This window comes from Dreissena polymorpha, chromosome 13, assembly GCF_020536995.1.
Source record: "Dreissena polymorpha isolate Duluth1 chromosome 13, UMN_Dpol_1.0, whole genome shotgun sequence".
NCBI lineage: Eukaryota > Metazoa > Mollusca > Bivalvia > Myida > Dreissenidae > Dreissena > Dreissena polymorpha.
In genome coordinates this window covers 24,477,451-24,498,569 of record NC_068367.1, presented here as the reverse complement: position 1 = coordinate 24,498,569, position 21,119 = coordinate 24,477,451, and the positions used below count along the sequence as shown (strand labels likewise).

General features: G+C 35.9%; 1 protein-coding gene across 1 annotated transcript in view; it reads right to left on the bottom strand.

Annotated features, from left to right (window-relative positions):
- LOC127856369 (peroxisomal N(1)-acetyl-spermine/spermidine oxidase-like) overlaps positions 1 to 21,119 on the bottom strand; it is a 102,385-nt gene that overhangs the window by 35,635 nt on the left and 45,631 nt on the right. The window contains exon 3 of the mRNA XM_052392515.1: positions 6,486 to 6,612. Within this exon, the coding sequence (XP_052248475.1) occupies positions 6,486 to 6,612 (127 nt within the window). The remainder of the gene's footprint in view (positions 1 to 6,485; positions 6,613 to 21,119) is intronic.

Genomic DNA, 21,119 nt, shown 5'->3' with positions numbered 1-21,119 from the left:
GTATAACAGTTCTCAAGTCTGTTTCCTAACTTAAACAGTAAGTACTTCGTGTCTTTGAGGGAGATATAAAGGACAATCACACAGCTGGGAGCTACACATGTAGAGGGACCCCATATCCTCTACACCACAACACCAAGTGCTGGTTGTGCTCAGGAAAAACAAGAAATATCTTTAAAAAAGATATACGGCGTTGATTTTGGTCGATGTTTATGAACGATCAAAAGTTATCGCAATGAGATAAAAAGTAGCGGATGCCTTTTTTCTGCGCAGTTCTTAGCTACATCACAAACAAATCAATTACGGGGTGTTGCGCCAGATTTTGTGGCTTATTTTGCTTTATGTGATATTATTACTCTGATATCTATATTTACAGAATAGAAAAACACAAGAAACATGAAAATAAACGAGTGCATATAGGTCAGCCGGCAATACTCAAATCTGATTTAATTGCATAATTATAGTATAGTGAATTATTGTGCTAATGCTTAATAAACTGGTCTTAATGGATAAATATTTCTAATTAATTTTATCAAAATTGGTACTTATCATGCATATGTTGAAAACATATTAAAAATCGATGATTGACATACCACAATAATATCGCCGAATATCTTTATTTAGTATCTTTCTGATCAAAACAGACTTCAAGTGCACAAAGTTTACGAGACGGCGTTTATATAAAGATTTCTCCAACTGACCGCAAACTGACCTTGATACCTTGCGGATTGGAATGCAATGCATTAAAGTTAGGTAACAATTCTGCTGCTGAAACGACGGCTTGTTTACGCCAACTGTACACGACCAAGGCAACAGCTGTGCCTAAAATATTTATATATCGACAAAGCGACTAAACGAACTATTTACTCCATCAGACAAAAATAGCATAGATTCCAATTTTTTCCTTCAATGAAAAGATCGCAACCCCTTCTGCGAACTCCGGTGATAAACTGTATATACACTCTGACTTTCACACACTGGCCGCGAATTGACCCTAAAACTCGCGGGTTGAAATGCAATGCAAGTAAGTACTAAATATGAAAATACAGCCTTTAGTATAAACGCTTTTGCGCTGGTAATTCTCTGAAAATAAAAGGTGAACGCACAAACTGTATTTATGTCGAAAATTGATTGTAAAACTGTTCTATCTATTGAGCCTTTTCATTAGAGATAAATTGTTTCATGCAGTAAAACAGTGTTACAAAGATGCGGATATGTTTCCAATGTTCTGGTGTTATACTCAAATCAGCCAATGGAATAAATGAAGTGTATTCATTCGTACCTAGCCGCGGGAAATTTTATTTGAATATTATTGGACACTTACAAAGGTCAAGTCAGGGTGAAAAGCTGGCTTAATACAGCTTACGCCGAAAAACTCTATAGCCTTTCAATAAGTCTTAGGCTTTCAATGTAATAGAGCTTAAATTAATAGGTTTAAAATAAATATTACAGTTACAGCAAGTGCCAATTAAATAAGTGAAGCCTTAAAATTATTATATATTTGCACTACTGACTTATAGAAACTTCCTAAAGACAGTAAGGTTGATTCTGTCTCATAAATATATGGCATGGCTTTCTATCCCAAGGGGAAAGCCTGTTGCCTGATATGTCAATGTTGTCCGCAATGTCTCCATGGTAACCCATACAGAAAATGACACACCACCCACAGCATTATCCAGTATGTCTATTGTATATACATGAATAGGTAATTATTGTTTTTCATCTCCACAAAGAAATATAATATTTTTTAAGCCTGCTGTAAGAAATGCAAGAGGGTCTAATAGGCCAGGGCTCCCTCACCTTAGACTTTAAGGTCAGCTCATCTGAGACTCCTTAAATATGAGGAATTGACATGTATTATGACCATCTTTTGAAAAGTATTCAAAAGAATTTACAAACAAAGATATCATCAGAATCTTTTTTCTGAGCAAGTTTCATGGTGTTTTGAAATCAACGTGATTTTTGGAGTTCTCTCAAGCTTTCAGATAAAAGCCATATAAGGGTCCCTTGGGACCATGTTTTCAACAGTACAGAATTTTCGAACCTGCATAAGATATCCTTACAACAATATTTCATGAGTTCATATCATTACAACAATATCTCATGAGTGCATATCATTACAACAAAATAACTTGAGTGCATTTTATGAAGCTTGGACAAACATGAGGCTTTAAGATTTCAATACATCCATAAATATGAAAACTTCCATTTTTTGAGGACCAGAACCATTTCCAATTTTGCCCCAATATGTAATTAAAACAACTAACCCATTATTAATAAAGAACAGGGCCAATTTTCACCCCATCAACATATACAACAACAACAAAAGCTGACGAAAATGGCAAAGACTGATTATTCCAATAGCTTTTAGAAAAATAATGGATCATTGATCAGTCTTGCAGAATAGAAAGGTTTATTTCCTAAAACAATTTCCACATATCCCCTGGGCCGACACCAGCTAAGAAAGGTCTTCACCTATACCATCAGCCCATTATGGCATACTTAACTTCAGGTTATTATCACAGCAGTGTGTTCACTTAATTATGCTTCTTGTTTCTTCAGAACCATGTGATTTCCATGAATCAGTCCATGGTAATTAGCACTTAAAATGTCATTGGAAACATTTAAATACCACAAGCCCTTCAAAATGTTGGGCAGTTCCATAATGACAAAATGATTATCCTTTTTATCACTTACTTGTATGCTTCTTTTAACTCATTAAAAAGCGTTAGAATTTTATGCAATACTTTAAATGAGGCTAAAACTCAAATAACATAGCCTTTAATGATTAAATTTCCATTCTGAACAGTTTTATCAAGATTAAGTCAAACGTTTGGCCTTTAAGACGAAAACAAGGTTCTTCTAAGGTTTGAACCAGTGACCTATTTTTTAACTAACGTGACCCAGATCAAATAAAGCCTAGGTATTTCCAAGATAAAGGTTCTGAGCAAATTTTATCAACATTTAATTATTAAGAGCTGTGCTTGTGAAACACAAAGCCCCCTATTGCACCGCTTTGAAGCCATATATTTGACCTATGGTTGAAGGATGACCTTGACCTTTCACCACTCAAAATGTGCAGCTCCATAAGATGCACATGCATGCCAAATGTCAAGTTGCTATCTTCAATATTGCAAAAGTTAATGTTTGTGACACATAGAATGACAGACAAGACAGACAAGCCAAAAACAATATACCCCTGATCATTCCATCCGGGGGCATAAAAATATGGTCTCCAGTGTGATAACTAGCTTAAACACCAGAGAAGCAGTATAAAAGGGCCACAAACTCACAAGATGTCTACTTTTCAGTTGTACACTGGTGTGTAAACAGCAGAAAACAACAAGACGTGTTTGTGAAACACAATGTCCCCCTATATGACGTTTGACCTTGTAGGATGACCTTGACCCTTTACCACTCAAAATGTGCAGCTCCATGAGATACACATGCATTTCAAATATAAAATTGCTAGCTTCAATATTGCAGAAGTGACATTACATGAGCAATTTTGACCCATATATTTGACCTTGAAGGATGACCTTGACCTTTCACCACTCAAAATGTGCAGCTCCATGAGATACACATGCATGCCGAATATCAAGTTGCTATCTTCAATATTGCAAAAGTATTCATAAAATTAGCGATTTGGGCCACATATATTTGACCTCTGACCTTGAAGGATGACCTTGACCTTGACCGTTCACCACTCAAAATGTGCAGCTCCATGAGATACACATGCATGCCAAATATCAAGTTGCTATCTTCAATATTGCAAAAGTACTCATAAAATGAGCGATTTTTGCCACATATATTTGACATCTGACCTTGAAGGATGACCTTGACCTTGAACTTTCACCACTCAATTGTGCAGCTCCATGAGATACACATGCATGCCAAATATCAAGTTGCTATCTTGAATATTGAAATACTGCAAAAGTGTACATTGAATGAGCGATTTTGACCCATATATTTGACCTTGAAGGATGACCTTGACCTTGACCTTTCACCACTTAAAATGTGCAGCTCCATGAGATACATATGCATGCCAAATATCAAGTTCCTATCTTCAATATTGCAAAAGTTATTGCAAATGTTAAAGTTGGCGCAAACCAACCAACCAACAGACCAACAGACAGGGCAAAAACAATATGTCCCCCACTACTATATTGGGGGACATAAAAATGATTATTTTCATAATATTTAAGTTTGTATTTAATATTTTCCAATGAAATTTGGCATACATATACTTTAGTATACAAACAATATGTATATGTAATTTGGTGGTTGAAAGTTATATAGTTATTGACTTACAGAAAAAGTTTTTTGTTGTCTGCTTGAAATTCAAATTTCCCTGTAAATGCTAAGCACCGCCCACTTGAAAGGTTATGAACTTCTCTCAGCCAGTAGCTTGCGAATGACTCAAATCGAGTTTACATGTAAATACAGATTCAACAGTTTACCAAATGCTGTCTGCTGAAACACGTGTTTCTATTTATAAACACTCTAATGTTAGCAGCAAATCACTGGCAGATAAACCCAGCCTACTAGTTAATGTTGGTTAATATTTTACCACGTAAAATCAAGCAAGTGAGATCCGGCTTTTAACCCATTTATGCCTAGTGGACTCTCCCATCTAAATTGGATCAATTTATTTCCATAATTAGTGATGTCTAGTATATGTATTTCTATATTTAGAATATTTCTTACAGAAATTCCTTTAAGCAAACAGCGCAGATCCAGATGAGACGCCGCATGATGCTTAGGCCTTTTTTCTAGACGCTAGGCATAAATGGGTTAAGTTGACAATACAATTGCTGATTACAGACAGTCACTAGACATAGTTTGACAGCAAAGCATGTTGCTCGTTATGAGCACTGCGCGCTCAGGTGAGCTAAAAAAATGTTAAATTTGACCTTTACCTTAAAGACAAACAAGAGCATTACAGTATACACAGAATGATGAAATACCAGCCAATACAATTGAAGATTGTGACTTGGCATGCCAGTCAATATGCAAAGCATATGGTAAAATGATATGCCATTTTCAGACAAATTATTGAATCACCTGATACCCCATGTCAGTGTTCTGCTACAAGTATACCAATACTAACATAAGTCTTGTGAACTGTTAACCTAGTTTTCATTCATTGACAATGTGACACCAACTCTGAACAATGTAATGGTTTGTAATTTATTTATATTGTTATAACATGTTAGCTTACAAAGCTTACAAGGTGAGAAAATTGTTGAATGAATCATCTTGCTTCGGTTTGAACAATACCTTTGAGTTGGAAAACAATATATGAAGATTAATTCATTTATGGGCAAATTTGTTAAGTTGAGAATATGTATTTATACAATAACTATAATATAAAACAAATGATTGATACAAATGCACATGCATTCAAATTTGGATATAATTTATTCACAAATCTGCCAGAGACAATTTTTCAGTAGCGTATAAATAGAATCCATTATCTTCTCAAAACAATACCATTTGCCAATGCAGACATAATTAGAGCCTACTTTGTTCCAGTTTGTGAGTTCAGACTAAATTACCCATGTCATACAACATATATCAGGAACATTTGAATAAAATATTGTTATTGTTAAACTTCAAGAGGCATGCATAATTGTCCAACAATTTGTACGATTTTGACAGTTATGAGGTGCTGCCGAAATGTATAACTTCAAAATTCAAGGACAATAATTTATTGGTTTGCTTTTTTAACATTAAGTACTTATGCTTTTTAGACATATGCAGGATAAGCAGAAATATTTAGGTTGCAAGGGTTAGCACAGTTACAATTCGAGTTAAAGAATAATATAGTGGTTTAGTCATACTAACCTACCAGTTCAATCACTTGAGCAAACCACTAAACTACATTATCTTACACAGGAATATGAAATTACAACTCCTTAAAACCAAGTGACCAGCAAACATGTTTTACTAAGCCCCAAACACTTGACACTCCTTGGTTCCTATTCACCCTACCAATTCTTAGACTTAGGTCTATAAAAAAGAAAATTTGCATAACTATTCTTATAGTATAATACATATCACTATGACATAATTTAACACCAGTCCTATGTGCAAACAATGCTTCATTTAGACCAATACATTTATGACATATGCAACATTTGCACCCAGTCTGTATTCAAGCGCCAGTGTCTTTGTCTATTCTTTGGTCCGACAATTGGCAGGACTCTACTCTGTGCAAGACTGTGCGTGAGGGCAACCTACAGTGAGGTCACCCTCGGGCCATAAAAGAAAAATTGGATGGACAATGTGAAAGAGTGGACCTCTCTTCCCATGGATAAGCTACTCTTGGCAACCTAAAACAGACCTGATTGGCTTAGGATCTCTTGTTGTTGCCCCCCCCCCCCCCCCCCCCCGAATGCCCAGGCTGGTCAAGAGAATGATGATGATGACAAAGAATGGGTTGGGGAATACTGGTTAGGGCAGCACTAAAAGGTCCCTATAATTACCTGACGACCTTTGTTGGCAGTGGAATGTGTTTCTTGAGGAACTTCTCTAGAACACCACGCAGGTCGGACGCTATTTGATCCTCCGTCAGAGATTCCATGTATAGTGCTTCCTTACCACACAGGTAACCTGCAATAAAATGTGTAACAGTTAGGTAAAGAATGACCTACACAAGTAACCTGCAATATAATGTGAAACAATTAGGTAAAGAATGACCTACACAGGTAACCTGCAATATGTGAAACAGCTAATCTGCAATACAATCTGTTACAGCATATAACAGTGCCTATTTAACTATTGGTAGCCTTCAATACAAGGTGTAATAATTAGGTTAAAGGAGAGACTGACACAGGTAAACTGCAATGCAACGAATTACAGTTAGGTAAGAAAAGATATACACAGGTTACATGCAATTCAATGTGTAAAATTTTGGTAAGAAAATATCTATACAGATATCAAGTCCTTTAAAGTGTAACTGTTAGCCTAGGTAAGGAAAGATAGCCAAAATATCAAGATGTAGGTTGCATGTTGTTATATGCAGCATTATATTATTAATCAAGATGCTGTGCCCTAATCACTTTGCTACACCCCCATGCTTCCCACCTCTATTGGTCAATACTGTAGGTATGAACAGCTTTTGAAATGTTATACACTGCAACGCCGATATATCGCGCTTGGTGGGGTCCAAAGATCGCGAGCGCGATATATCCGGCGCGCGATATAACTTGAGAAATGTCTAACTCAATCTTCTCAAATTTCCCCAATGTTTTCATTTTATATACAGCGCTGCTGCATATTTGTTTTGTAATAATTGCAAACCAATTATACAATAAACGTTTTCATCACTACATAATTATCTGTGTATTTATCATAAAAACCAAAATGTAAATTATGTTTTTTATTTTCATGTACGATCCCTCGCGAATCAGCTAAAATGGAAAACTCTTGCCGTAAAAAAACTTATAAAATACATTGTGCATAGATTCGAATTTACCCTTAGCGTAACGGTAATGATACCGTGTGTTTGAATTATATTTTATTAAGAGGAAATGTCAATGCTACATAATTCGCGAGATACCGCGGTACTTTTGTTGAAATTTACAACGAAACTTTTAACGGAAATTAAATTATCGCAATGTTACACCGGCTACGAAATTTTTAACAAATAAATACACCCACGCCAATTTTCGCGCGCTTTTTATCAGGACAAAGAAATTCATGACCAGTACCGAAATTTAACGATCTATATACCAGTTAACTGCCATTATTACCTTTGCAATGACACTAATTGGATATTTCCTAAGTGTTAAAAACAACCCCAGCCTTGTGTAAACAACATTGTCTCTAATCGACTGTTTTTCACGCTTCACTGCGTGCCATAGTAAGCCGCGAAATATGGGGTTTTGATACTAGCTAGAACCGGTTTTTTGCTTAAGTTAGCGAATACTCAGATTTTAACATGTCATTTAGTGATCATGCTCGTCGGATTTTTGGGAGCCATAGCCAAAGCGCGATATATTGGACAGCGCGATGTAACGGTCCGCGATATATCGGCGTTGCAGTGTATATATTTGCAAATATTCAATGTGAATGATGAATAAAAATGTGCAAAAGCCTTACTTACATACATTTTACTTGAAGTAATTCATTGGATTAAGCAAAATCATTAGAAAATGTCGCAAGACTGGTCAGGCAATCCCCTCTGTTATTCAACAGCATATTTTACCTACAGCGATCCATCATCTTTCTTTAAGTATGATCTTTATAATGTCCTTAGAGTCAGAATAAAGGTGGCTAATTATGCTCAGGTTTGCAGACAGATGAAGCAATGAATTTTATTCAGAAGGATAAAATGTTATCTCTTAGGTAGGTGAATAGTTTGGGTGACCTTAAGACTTCAACAACTTAAATAAAATTATGTAAATGAAAGTGAGAGCATGCATTTTTTAATTACATCCATCAAAGTTAAACCATCAAGACTTACAGTACACTCCACGCGTTTTCCCCAAAAAACGCGCTCCCTCCGCGGGTTTTTTCTGCTAGCGAGTGTTCACGCGGCGTTGGAAGAGCGAGGTGAACTCGATAAAACGCTCGGCGTTACGCCGCGTTCGCTAATTCCCGCGGCGTGTATTACTTTAGGCTAGTCGGTAAATGCAGACACCTTCCGTTCTTATCAGTGATCGCCGCGCAACGCCGCGTTAGCAGTGTGCTACTGGGCATGCCAAAAAATAAAAACATTGTTATAATAAATTGTTTAAATACTGTAGTACATGTATAAAAAGATAATTGTATAGAAAATTAATACGTATAAAAATTATGTTTTTTAATTCACAGGTACGTCTACAATATGAATTAGTCTAATATAATACATTTGACAAATTGATATTTAAATCATAACACATACGACACAAGAATAAATGTTCCGTAAAATTTCCAAATGAGAATAATAATTAGTAATCCGAAACACACTACGATTTTTAATTGTTAACACGACGTTTACAAATGCTTCCAATATACAGTCATGTATATTTCCCGACAAAAGCGCGCGAAAATTATGCTGCAATGTACAAGGTCAAGGTACAATGTATACTCCTGCAAAGCGTGCGTGTATTGATTTTTTTTATACAAACTTTGTAGCGCAGAGAACATTGTTGATTTCGGTAAAAAGTTTCTTTGGTATTTATTAACGAAATTATATCGCGAATAAGTTGATATTTCCTCTAAAATAATTTCAAATCGAACACGCCGAATCTTTATCGTTACGGTATTTTAGTAGAGTAATTATTTTAACACTAATTGTACTGTAAACTGATTACAGAAGACATCTGGGCGGAACTGGATTTTAAGTGTTTGACGTTATGAAAACACGCAAAGCTTGTCTACTGACCTATTGTGTAGACTGCTGTATTCGGTGTTTTGACAAAAGGGATTAACATGTGTGAATGTCACTCTGCTGATTTGGTCCATAATTACTGGTAAACATTGTTTAGAATGTCGACGCAACAAGAATACAACTGTGAATATTAAATGCAATTATCAACTCAATAGTTACCACCTTTTAGCAATCAATGGAATAACCTACAAACAAAGAGAAAATCAATGCATTAGCGAGCAGAGAATAGACTTTGTTCCGACAATTAAAACCATTCCTTATGCATTCGTTGAACGTGTTTACTTGAGTAAGTTATGCCTTTAGACAGGAAGCGGCTTTTCTTTGATTACGTCAAACTGTCAATTCACACAGATTTGCGAGATTTTTAGGGTCCTTGGTCATTTGTATACATGTTCATTATAGAAAATCACCTGCTAACATGAAAACTTTGGATTAAATTATCAAAATAAAAACAATGTTGCAAACTGTGTTTATATTAATTGGTAAGTATTAGTTAAAAGACGACGTTTTGTGTGTCGTAAATCAACGAGTTTTCTATACAACCACAACTACTTCTACAACCACGTCGGGATCGATCTATCTTGGTTGTTTTTTTTTAATTGTAAATATTATACTACATGTACATGTATGTACTTGTAATAAATGTAATTTTATTTGAAAATCAGGAAGTCAAACAAAATTAAATTGATCGTTATCTCGTAAAACGCGGAGTTTCCCCCGCGTTGCCAACGCCGAGGGCCGCCGCGTCGGTTTATCAGTTTTGCCGATCGTTAACCGCCGCGTCCAAAATCATGCAAACGCCGCGTATAGCGGGATTTTCTTAATCTCCCTCCAGGTCGAAACCCGCGGAGTATGGAGGGAAATTGGGGAAAACGCGTGGAGTGTACTGTAAGTCGCCAGCCAGTGTTGATAATACACTTAGCATATTACATCCTCATATTTGTTGGAAAACATCTCTTGTTACTACTACCACACAAGTTCAAACAATCTACATGTACATAGACTGGCTTACAGCTGATTGCCACAAGAATATTCAGACTGGTATTTCTTCACTCTTTGTGCACATAAAGCCTATTCCTCATTTAAATGAATAACTTAATGAGCAAATAGTTGTATATTCTCTATAAAAAACCCATGGGGCCTTTGCATTTTCCAATCATCACAAAAAAGATTGTGATTACTTCCTAATTCTGCATCTTATATGCAGCATTATACTGTTGTTTAAGAATTTAAAAAGTGGCATAACCTTTATAATGTTTTAGGATACGAAAAATTGCACAAGCACAACATCTTATCATAAGGCAGTACAGGGCATTGGGCCCTAAGCACTCACTCAAACCCAAACAAACTAAACTATTCTGAGGTGGATTGCAGAAACGAAAAAGTTGTTACTAGAAAAAGTTAAATTTCTGGGCACATTTATATGTTCAAACTGTCATTAAAACAAATGTTCTGACCAAGTTTCATGAAGATTGGACAATAATTGTGGTCTGTAGCGTGTTAGCAAGGTTTTATGACACCCATAAAAGGAAAACTGCCCTGCCCCAAGACGGCCATGATTTCAACAGACTAGAACCATCTTGGCCCAGATATCATTAGAACAACAGTTACTGTTCTGAACATGTTTCATGAACATTGGAATAAAATGTGACTTTTAAGAGTGTAAACAAGTGAATTAGTTTTTTAACTCACCTGACCTAGTTTCAAATTCAGCCAAGATATCATTTGGATAAATCTTCTAAAAGTTTCATGAAAGTCAGACAACAAGAGCTTTATTGTCACAGACGTGACGAATACCCCCACATGCCGCATTGACACAGAATATTTTGCATGTTGTCTTCACAAAAAACAGCGGACACCATGCTCAATGTTTAAGATCACTAAGTGACCCCGTGACCTAGTTCTTGACCCAGCATGGCCCATGTTCGAACTTGACCTACACATTATCTAGATACAACTTCTGACCAAGTGTGAAGATTGGATGAAAACTACTTGAATTAGAGAGCGGACACCATGCTTAATGTTGAAAATGCTCTAAGTGACCCCGTGACCTAGTTTTTGACCCAGCATGACTCATATTTGAACTTGACGTAGACATCATCAAGATTCAACATCTGACCAAGTTTGGTGAAGATCTGATGAAAACACATTGAATTAGAGAGCAGACACTTAATACGGACTGACAGACAGACAAGCTGACACTCCTATATACCCCCCTAAACTTTGTTTGTGGGGGTATAATAAATGTGGCCTCTATTGTATTAACAAGGTAAATGTTGACCATGCACAACATACACATAGGCATTCAAAAAAGCTAAACATAATAATTTGAAAAGATTAAAAGATTTCAACTTAACATTGATCTGTATTATTATATTTAAGCAAAACACTCCAATTAGGCATTTAAGTTTGTGATTAAACACTGCAGATGACTGGGGGAAAATATCGTATTTTTATCACATATGAATCCTATTGTTTTCTCTAGAGTGTCATTGTGTTCCAGTTTTCAGAGACTGGAGTTACTTATAATTGAGAGGGAGACATAATCCACAGACATCATCCACTCTCTCAAGCCTTGGTATTCCTCAGTGCAGGGCTGCAGAAGGGCAGCTGGTAATGGCATTCCTCACATCAGTTCACCACCCACACAAGCTCATAGGCTAGCATGCTGAACAAGCATGGCATGATGAACAAGGACACCTGACTATCTAGGGCAAGCACCTCAGTAAAAAGAACTATGTAATCCCCTCCCATTTATATAATTGCATTCTGTACTTTGAAAAATATTCATCTACGCAAGATGTTTTTGTTTGAATATACATACGTCTGTTGCTTTTTGACGTCTTTATGTTACAGTTTGGAAGTCACTGTGAGAACACAGCTCTGAGCTCAAAATAACCAACAATGAATGGGCCATGGCCAATGCAACATCTATTAAACATTAAAGGTGGGTTCCCACTGCTGATCCGATCAACTCGATCATCCCGATCACCGAAATTTCCCGACCAAACCCGACCAAGCTCAACTAAAAAGTGTATACACGACTTCTTCTCAACCTCTTGTCGATAACACGCGACCCCCACACGACTCATTCACGACGTCCACTCAACCATCTTTCCGATTTCCGCTCAATCATCTCGACCTATACCCGAACCCTATACGATCTCAGCTCCACCAAGTGGACCTCAGCTCGATCGCCACCAGATCTTCACACCACCAGATCATGATGGTCGTACTACAGTCGTACAAAGCGATCTAAAATAACTCAGGTAGAGGTTGAGCGAATCGGGTACAGAGCTCGTGTATGGTGGAATAGCAATCGGGAAGTGATCGTGTACGGTCGGGTAGCCGTCGGGTAGCAGTCTAGTAAATCTGTACATCAAATCGAATAGAGGTCGAGTGGATCGTGTTGAGATCTAAAATAACTCGGGTAGAGGTCGAGAGGATCGGGTACAGATCGTGTAAAAGATGTCAATCCGATCGCCACACGATTGCTTCACGATCAACTCGATCTTCTACTCAACTAATACACGACCAATTTTCCGAGCGCTTCTCGATCCATTTTCTACTCGACCGCTACTCGATATTGTTTGACATGTCAAAAAATGATCAAGTTGATCTGATCGGCAGTGGGAACCCAGCTTTATAGTCAACAGACATTGAAACAGGTCTAAAATAGAACTCTTTGATCATAACATATGGCTTGAGCTTACTCATCATTGCATGATGCTTGGCAATGGCAAACTTTAACCAATTGGTGTCACATTTATATTTCAATCGACCTATCATTTTAGGTATTTGTTTAGATACCTTTTTCAGACTTGTTTCAACTTCCAAAACTGCTTTTTATTGGTGTACATGTAATATCTATGAAGAGTTTGAATAGCCTTAGTCTTGCCTCATTCCATAGCTATTTTTCCTTCTAGAGTACTTAAGAGGAAGCGGTCTGTTATTGGGTCAAATGTGTTACAAAAGCACTCAATTCAAAGGGTTAACAACCATTATCACCATGCTTGTATCCTAGTTTCCTAATGAAGATATGGCATGTCCAATGAATGAATTTTAATCAGTAGTTTACACTTAACCTGTCTGTATTTATTTACATTCAAATGGTGAAGGACAGGAAAGTAGGTCATCAAAACATGACATCCTTAACATACAATTAAAATGGCATTTGTGATTATTCAATGGAAATACATTGTGACATAATGGTATTATATGCATATTGTTTATTCTTATGATAGACATTTAAGTACAGATAGATTTAATAATAGGGAAATATTTTTAAGGGGCCTTTTCACAGATTTTGGCATGTTTTAAAGTTTGTCATTTAATGCTTTATATTGATAAATGTAAACATTAAATTTTAAAAGCTCCAGTAAAAAATCAAAAATAAAATTTAAACAAGATGTGTTTGTGCAACACAATGTCCCCCTATATGACGTTTGACCTTGTAGGATTACCTTGACCTTGACCCTTTACCACTCAAAATGTGCAGCTCCATGAGATACACACGCATTTCAAATATAAAATTGCTAGCTTCAATATTGCAGAAGTTACATTACATGAGCAATTTTGACCCATATATTTGACCTTGAAGGATGACCTTGACCTTTCACCACTCAAAATGTGCAGCTCCATAAGATACACATGCATGCCAAATATCAAGTTGCTATCTTCAATATTGCAAAAGTATTCATAAAATTAGCGATTTGGGCCACATATATTTGACCTCTGACCTTGAAGGATGACCTTGACCTTGACCTTTCACCACTCAAAATGTGCAGCTCCATGAGATACACATGCATGCCAAATATCAAGTTGCTATCTTCAATATTGCAAAAGTACTCATAAAATGAGCGATTTTGGCCACATATATTTGACATCTGACCTTGAAGGATGACCTTGACCTTGACCTTTCACCACTCAAATTGTGCAGCTCCATGAGATACACATGCATGCCAAATATCAAGTTGCTATCTTGAATATTGAAATACTGCAAAAGTGTACATTAAATGAGCGATTTTGACCCATATATTTGACCTTTGACCTTGAAGGATGACCTTGACCTTTCACCACTCAAAATGTGCAGCTCTATGAGATACATATGCATGCCAAATATCAAGTTCCTATCTTCAATATTGCAAAAGTTATTGCAAATGTTAAAGTTGGCGCAAACCAACCAACCAACCAACCAACCAACCAACAGACCAACAGACAGGGCAAAAACAATATGTCCCCCACTACTAGTGGGGGACATAAAAAGGAAAAAAAAGGTAGCCCGCATCAGGGCTCGAACCAGTGACCCCCGGAATCCTGAAGTAAAAACGCATTAGGGGGGGGGGGGGGGGGGGGGGGGGGAAGAGAACAGTTAACCAACCAAGAATGGGATAAGACATATCTTAATTTTATGTTTATTTTTCCTCAGAATAAAAATGCTGTGAGGTTGTTAAAAGGGGATTCTGCGGTTAGATTTGAAAGTCTGCGGTGAGAGTTGTCATGTTTTCTTGACGGGGCGGCCATGTTGGCCGCCGCGCTTTTAGATTGTATTTCACAAACATTAGCAAGCGTTGTATTAGAGAATATTCAACAGAAATAAATCGCGATGAAAACAGAAATAAACTTTGTTTGTTACTGTGTGTTCCCTACGAACAATGTGCAATTACGCTACACAGTACATTTTATGGTTGCCGTGACTCAGGACGAACATTGAACAACCTTGGAAAACGGAGTACACAGAACACTATTCGGACATCACTTTGACAACGGAACAAAAAAATAACGCACGACATGGAAAACGGTCAGTGTTTTTATAAATTATGGCAAACAGGGGCTTATGTCAAATTTTATAAAGTAAGAAATAAAAAGTAAAAAAAAACGTCATGACAACGAAATTTTAAGAATTGTTTTAAAGAATTTTACGTAGTTAGGGGTTAAAGAAATAATTAACCATGTACGGAGAAATCATGCAAGTGTGAAAATCAATACAGTTTTTCATTGATCAGTAACTTTTCTAAAATATCAGCAAATTGAGAATAAAATGAATGAATAAGAAAGTGTTTGAAATTTACATAATTTTATGAGTTATAGAAATACAGAAATTAGAGGCGCACATATAATTGAGAGTTTTTAAAGAACTTTATATAATTTTTGTATTATTAGAATATAGAAATTAGGAATATAGATTATTAAAGACAGTTTTGTTTTTTAATAAAAAATATAAGGCGGGTTTTGTTTATTAGAATGATAAAGAAAATGAAAGTGAACGAATAAATAAAATTATTGGACAATTTAAAAATAGTTTTTCGATTTGTAAAATAAAATAAAATAGGACAATAACATTTATAAAAAATATGCAAACAATTTGAAATAATAAGGATAAAATTAATAAGGAATGTAAGTGTATAAATATGAATGGAAATGTTAATTGCGAATATGAAAAGGGCAGACACTCAAAATTTTTTTTTGTAAATATGTATAAACGTCATTGTGTTAATTGCAATTATATGTAGGATATCGGTAATATTGACGGTCTTGAGTAATTTTAAGTAAGAATTTAATGTGACCTGTCGGGTATAGCGCAGTTGAAATCTAACAGTAGGTACGCATTAAATTTCTAATATAAATGTACCTTATAGTTTAAGGATGCACGGATCTACGATTAATCGGCTACCCTTGCTTAAGGTTACAATTATATTTGATGAGCATGGCTGACTGATCAGCGTTCGGACATACCGAGCCCAAGGTTCTGATAACCTTAGCATCCTCATGATTTAGAGAATTTATCCCTGTGCCATTGAAGCATATTACGCTATGGACAGAAGATGTGATGTTGCATAAGAATTATTTGAATAGTTTGATTAGGAGAAAAAGACCTGAATTTTGAAGTATACCGACAAATGTTTTGGTATTATGAATGCATATATAAAAAGTCTGCCCTTTTCATCAAAATTTTCACAATTGTCTAGACCAACGCGCGTATTTAAGAGCGAGCCGGTTCATATGTCGATAGAAAAATTCCTAAACTATAATGGTACACAGGAGATTTTTGATTTTAAGATACGAACCCGATTCGTCTGTTTAATGTGCAATACCCTAGGTTAATAAAGTAGCGCATACCTGTCACAAATTTACTGGTAGCACGTGTGTGACATAACTGTATATGCATATTGTTTATTCTTATGATAGAAATTTAAGTACAGATAGATTTAATAATAGGGAAATATTTTAATAATATGTTTGAGTAATTAATTAGTAACTGTAATAATTACTAATATGCAAGAAAATGTTAAAAGGTTATTTAAATCAATATTTCTATCTTATACGTAAACAGAAGTTAAAAGTTTAAAGTGGTCAAACTATTTGAGAGTTCATCTTGTTAAGTAGCTGTATGTTGCGGGTAGGAAAAACATTTATAAACATAGAGCATTTCAAGGGCATATAACTCAGACATGTTCTGGACTTCACAGCTTTAGAACTCTGTTCTTTTTACTCTTGAAAATGTCAATAATGCTCTCAATATCTGAAGAGGAAAATTCGTCATAAATATGCATTTAAATTAAAAAAAATATATATGAAGGGACCACATTATTACTTTAACCAAGATTTACAATCGTAAACAGATACGAATAACAAGTCACAGTCATCAATACTAGAGGACGTTTTGACTAGCTTCTATCAATACATAAGCCGCGACAGATGCTTTCACTTTTATCAAATGACTTCTTATAATGTTATCAATGTGCATGTTTCAAAACTTAACCTTCTGTAGAAAGCTTTTGTTTCTTCACTGTTATCCCAAATTTCAATAAATCAGGATTATTTTGCCGTTTTAATTTTCTTCGTGTAGTAACGAGTGTTCCGCATATCCATTTTTTTATAGTGACGTTGCTAGGCAGAGCTTTTACTATTTACGACGGTTTCACCAGTTACACAACACTTTAAAATCGATTAAACAAGCAAACATGGGTAACGCGAGTCTACAATTTTTCGCGAATTTGGAATAAAAAACAAGGTTATTAAACTTGTATTTCTGTTCCGAAATGGCCGTTTTTGACAGTTTTGAGCCCGAAAAGTCAGTTTTTCACGATTTAAAACAGACGTTTTTGTAAATATTCACGGACATGTCAGGTTTGTGAATTGGCCGTGTCAAAATTGTGAAATGTCCGTCCACGGCCAATCGTAAAGAAGGAAAAAAAGCCCTGGTGTTTTTCCACAGGAATTCGTTCAGGCACAGTGGCAAGACTTCAGGGAAGGGATTTAGTGCAGAAGGGGATACCCCCAGGCTTAAAATTGAAGCCTGTGAAATAAACAACATGCCTGTAAATTATTTCTCCTTGTAGGGCAGTCTGGCCTGCAAATCGTGACGGTCTTTCGCCATGTCTGTATTATCTGCTATTTAGGGCTTTCCTGTCTGTCTTGCTTTAATTGCACTTAAGTCCAAAATGGACAAAAATGTAAAAGCTAAATAATAACAGCAACAATATCAAGTGCATGTCAGAATAGGCAAGACCTCAGATTTCAGACCTATTGTTATCTTGACATATTGAGATGTTAGAATTCCGTGACATTCAGAAATAATCTTCCAAGCACTTAAACAATCCATACTGAAAATATTCAAATTCGATAATGGCCCCAATTGCATTATACATGCACACACGAATACTGGGAAGTCACATCCCAAATGAGAATTGTCTGGTATATTTTCCCTTGGATGAAATACCTACAAACAATTTAAGGATCTCAAAGGCATGAAGACTTTATAATAATGAACTTATCAATCCCACAGAGATTTGCCAGACAGTTAATTAGTGCCTTAAATGTCAATCTATTTGTGTATCCCTTTCCTAATGTAATAATGTTTATTTGTGCTCTGTGAAAAGGGGGTTGAATGCATGTGCATAAAGTGTCGTCCAAGATTAGCCAGTGCAGTCTGCACAGGCTAAATACAGAGATGACACTGTCCGCTTTAAAGGTATTTTTTGTTCACAGAAAAGTCTTTTCTTAGCAGAAATCCAGTTCAGGCGGAAAGTGTTGTCCCTGATTAGCCTGTGTGGACTGCAGCCTGTGTGGACTGCAGCCTGTGTGGACTGCAGCCTGTGTGGACTGCAGCCTGTGTGGACTGCAGCCTGTGTGGACTGCAGCCTGTGTGGACTGCAGCCTGTGTGGACTGCAGCCTGTGGACTGCAGCCTGTGTGGACTGCAGTGTGGACTACAGCCTGTGTGGACTGCAGCCTGTGTGGACTGCAGCCTGTGTGGACTGCAGCCTGTGTGGACTGCAGCCTGTGTGGACTGCAGCCTGTGTGGACTGCACAGGCTAATCAGGGATGACACTTTACACACATGAATTAAACCCCCTTTTCAGAGCACGGCCCATTAATTTATTATTATGTCATTCATCTGATATCATGAAGCCATAAAGGTATTCTCTTATACGTGAAACTGAGAATGAATCACAATTAAACTACTTGTATAAACTTTCATACTATTAAAGTAAGAGACTCCCTCTGTGGACATAATGCATATACATTAAGTTAATGTGGACATAATGCATATACATTAAGTTAATGTGGACATAATGCATATACATTAAGTTTATGTGGACATAATGCATATACATTAAGTTAATGTGGACATAATGCATATACATTAAGTTTATGTGGACATAATGCATATACATTAAGTTTATGTGGACATAATGCATATACATTAAGTTTATGTGGACATAATGCATATACATTAAGTTTATGTGGACATAATGCATATACATTAAGTTTATGTGGACATAATGCATATACATTAAGTTTATGTGGACATAATGCATATACATTAAGTTTATGTGGACATAATGCATATACATTAAGTTTATGTGGACATAATGCATATACATTAAGTTTATGTGGACATAATGCATATACATTAAGTTTATGTGGACATAATGCATATACATTAAGTTTATGTGGACATAATGCATATACATTAAGTTTATGTGGACATAATGCATATACATTAAGTTTTGTCCCAGATTAGCCTGCACAATTAACACAAGCTTATAATAATTACACAGGACACTTTCTGCTTTCTTGAAATTTTCTGTTAAAAGGAAGTATCTTCAAGATGGAAATCTTCCAGTCTAGGAGGAAAGTATCAGGTGATTTAAAATCCCAAAGAACATGAGGGCTCATCTTCATAAGCCCTGAGTACAAACACACACCAGTAATTCTTGTTGGGTGTCACCAATATGGACATTAACAAGTAAAACAAAAAAAATCACCCACAGAAATCTTCTAACTAATGATTATAGCCACATTGGTGCAAAGAGGTATCATGTGCCTTCTAATTTTATTGTCACACGGTACCTGTTCGCACCAATGAGGCAAATTATGTAACATAAAACACATCTGCGTACTTGTACTGCTTAACTTAGAATATGCGTGGGTAACTGTTAGTTGTCAACATCTGTTGTTCACGCGTGCCAGCAGGACAGAAACTCCGTCATTCATTCAAAAACTATGTTTTTATGTAACATATTGTGAAAGAAGACACAGCTTCATTCATTTTTATGGAGAAATTTAAATATTATTTTGTATATTCCTTCAATAGAACAATGCATTAAATTTGATGACATTCATCTTATCATATAATTCACTTTGTATAAAAGAATCACTCACTGTACGGTCTGACATTGTAAAATGAATGCTCATGATATATCTAATACCAATTAATGTTTGTTGTCATCTTTTTGTATATGAATACAAATGGAACAATAACATGTAGTACCATAGTAACATTTATGAATAGCAGGAAATGTTATTGCATTTATCTTAAAAATGTTAGCTGTGTTAAAACATGCTTAGAGCAAATGGTAAATGTATTTATAAAAACTATTGTTATTCATGTCTGTAAAGTATACATATACTATACATTTACTGTCTGTAATAACAAATATGTGACTTCTTTCCTTTGGCAACAAAAGGCACCAAGAAATACGAGTCTCAGAATCCCATTACATACAACTTCCTCAAAGTGATATACACTTTATAATGCATTTGCTATAATGCTGCTGAATGAGCGTCACTTTGGAAATGTCAGGCCCCATGGACATTGATGAAGGAATACATACTGACCATAATTGAGTCACATTCTGAGAAAACTGGGCTTAATGCAAGTGCAAAAGTGTTGTTCCAGATAATAGCCTGTGCAGTCGGCATAGGCTTATCGGGGAACACATTTTCCACTTTTATGACATTTTTCGTTAAAATGAAGTCTCTTCTTAGCAAAAATCCAATTTAGGCGGAAATTATCGTCCCTGATTAGCCTGTGCGGACTGCAAATGCTAATCTGGGACAACAGTTTAAGCAGATGCATTAAGCCCAGTTTTCTCAGTACAGGGCTCACATACTGATCATTAGGCCAGAGTTTTTTAATTAAAAGATTTTCGGATTTTTTTCCAAAACATGGCCAGTAGGAGGACGGAAAAAAAAAAAAAAAAAAAAAAGATGGTGACCAAAAATGCACTATGCTAAAAATGTTATAGTATGAAGTTCTTTGTATATTTCATGACCAAAATAATAAATGTCAATGAAATTTATTATGTTCTAAACATTCTCATACAAATCTTTAGCAATAAACACATTTATTAAAGGACCTGCATTTCATTCATAAGAATATAATTATAGTTGCATAATTTTCTTTTATCCGAAACAGTTTCTGTTACAAATGAAAATGCACAAACACGCAAATA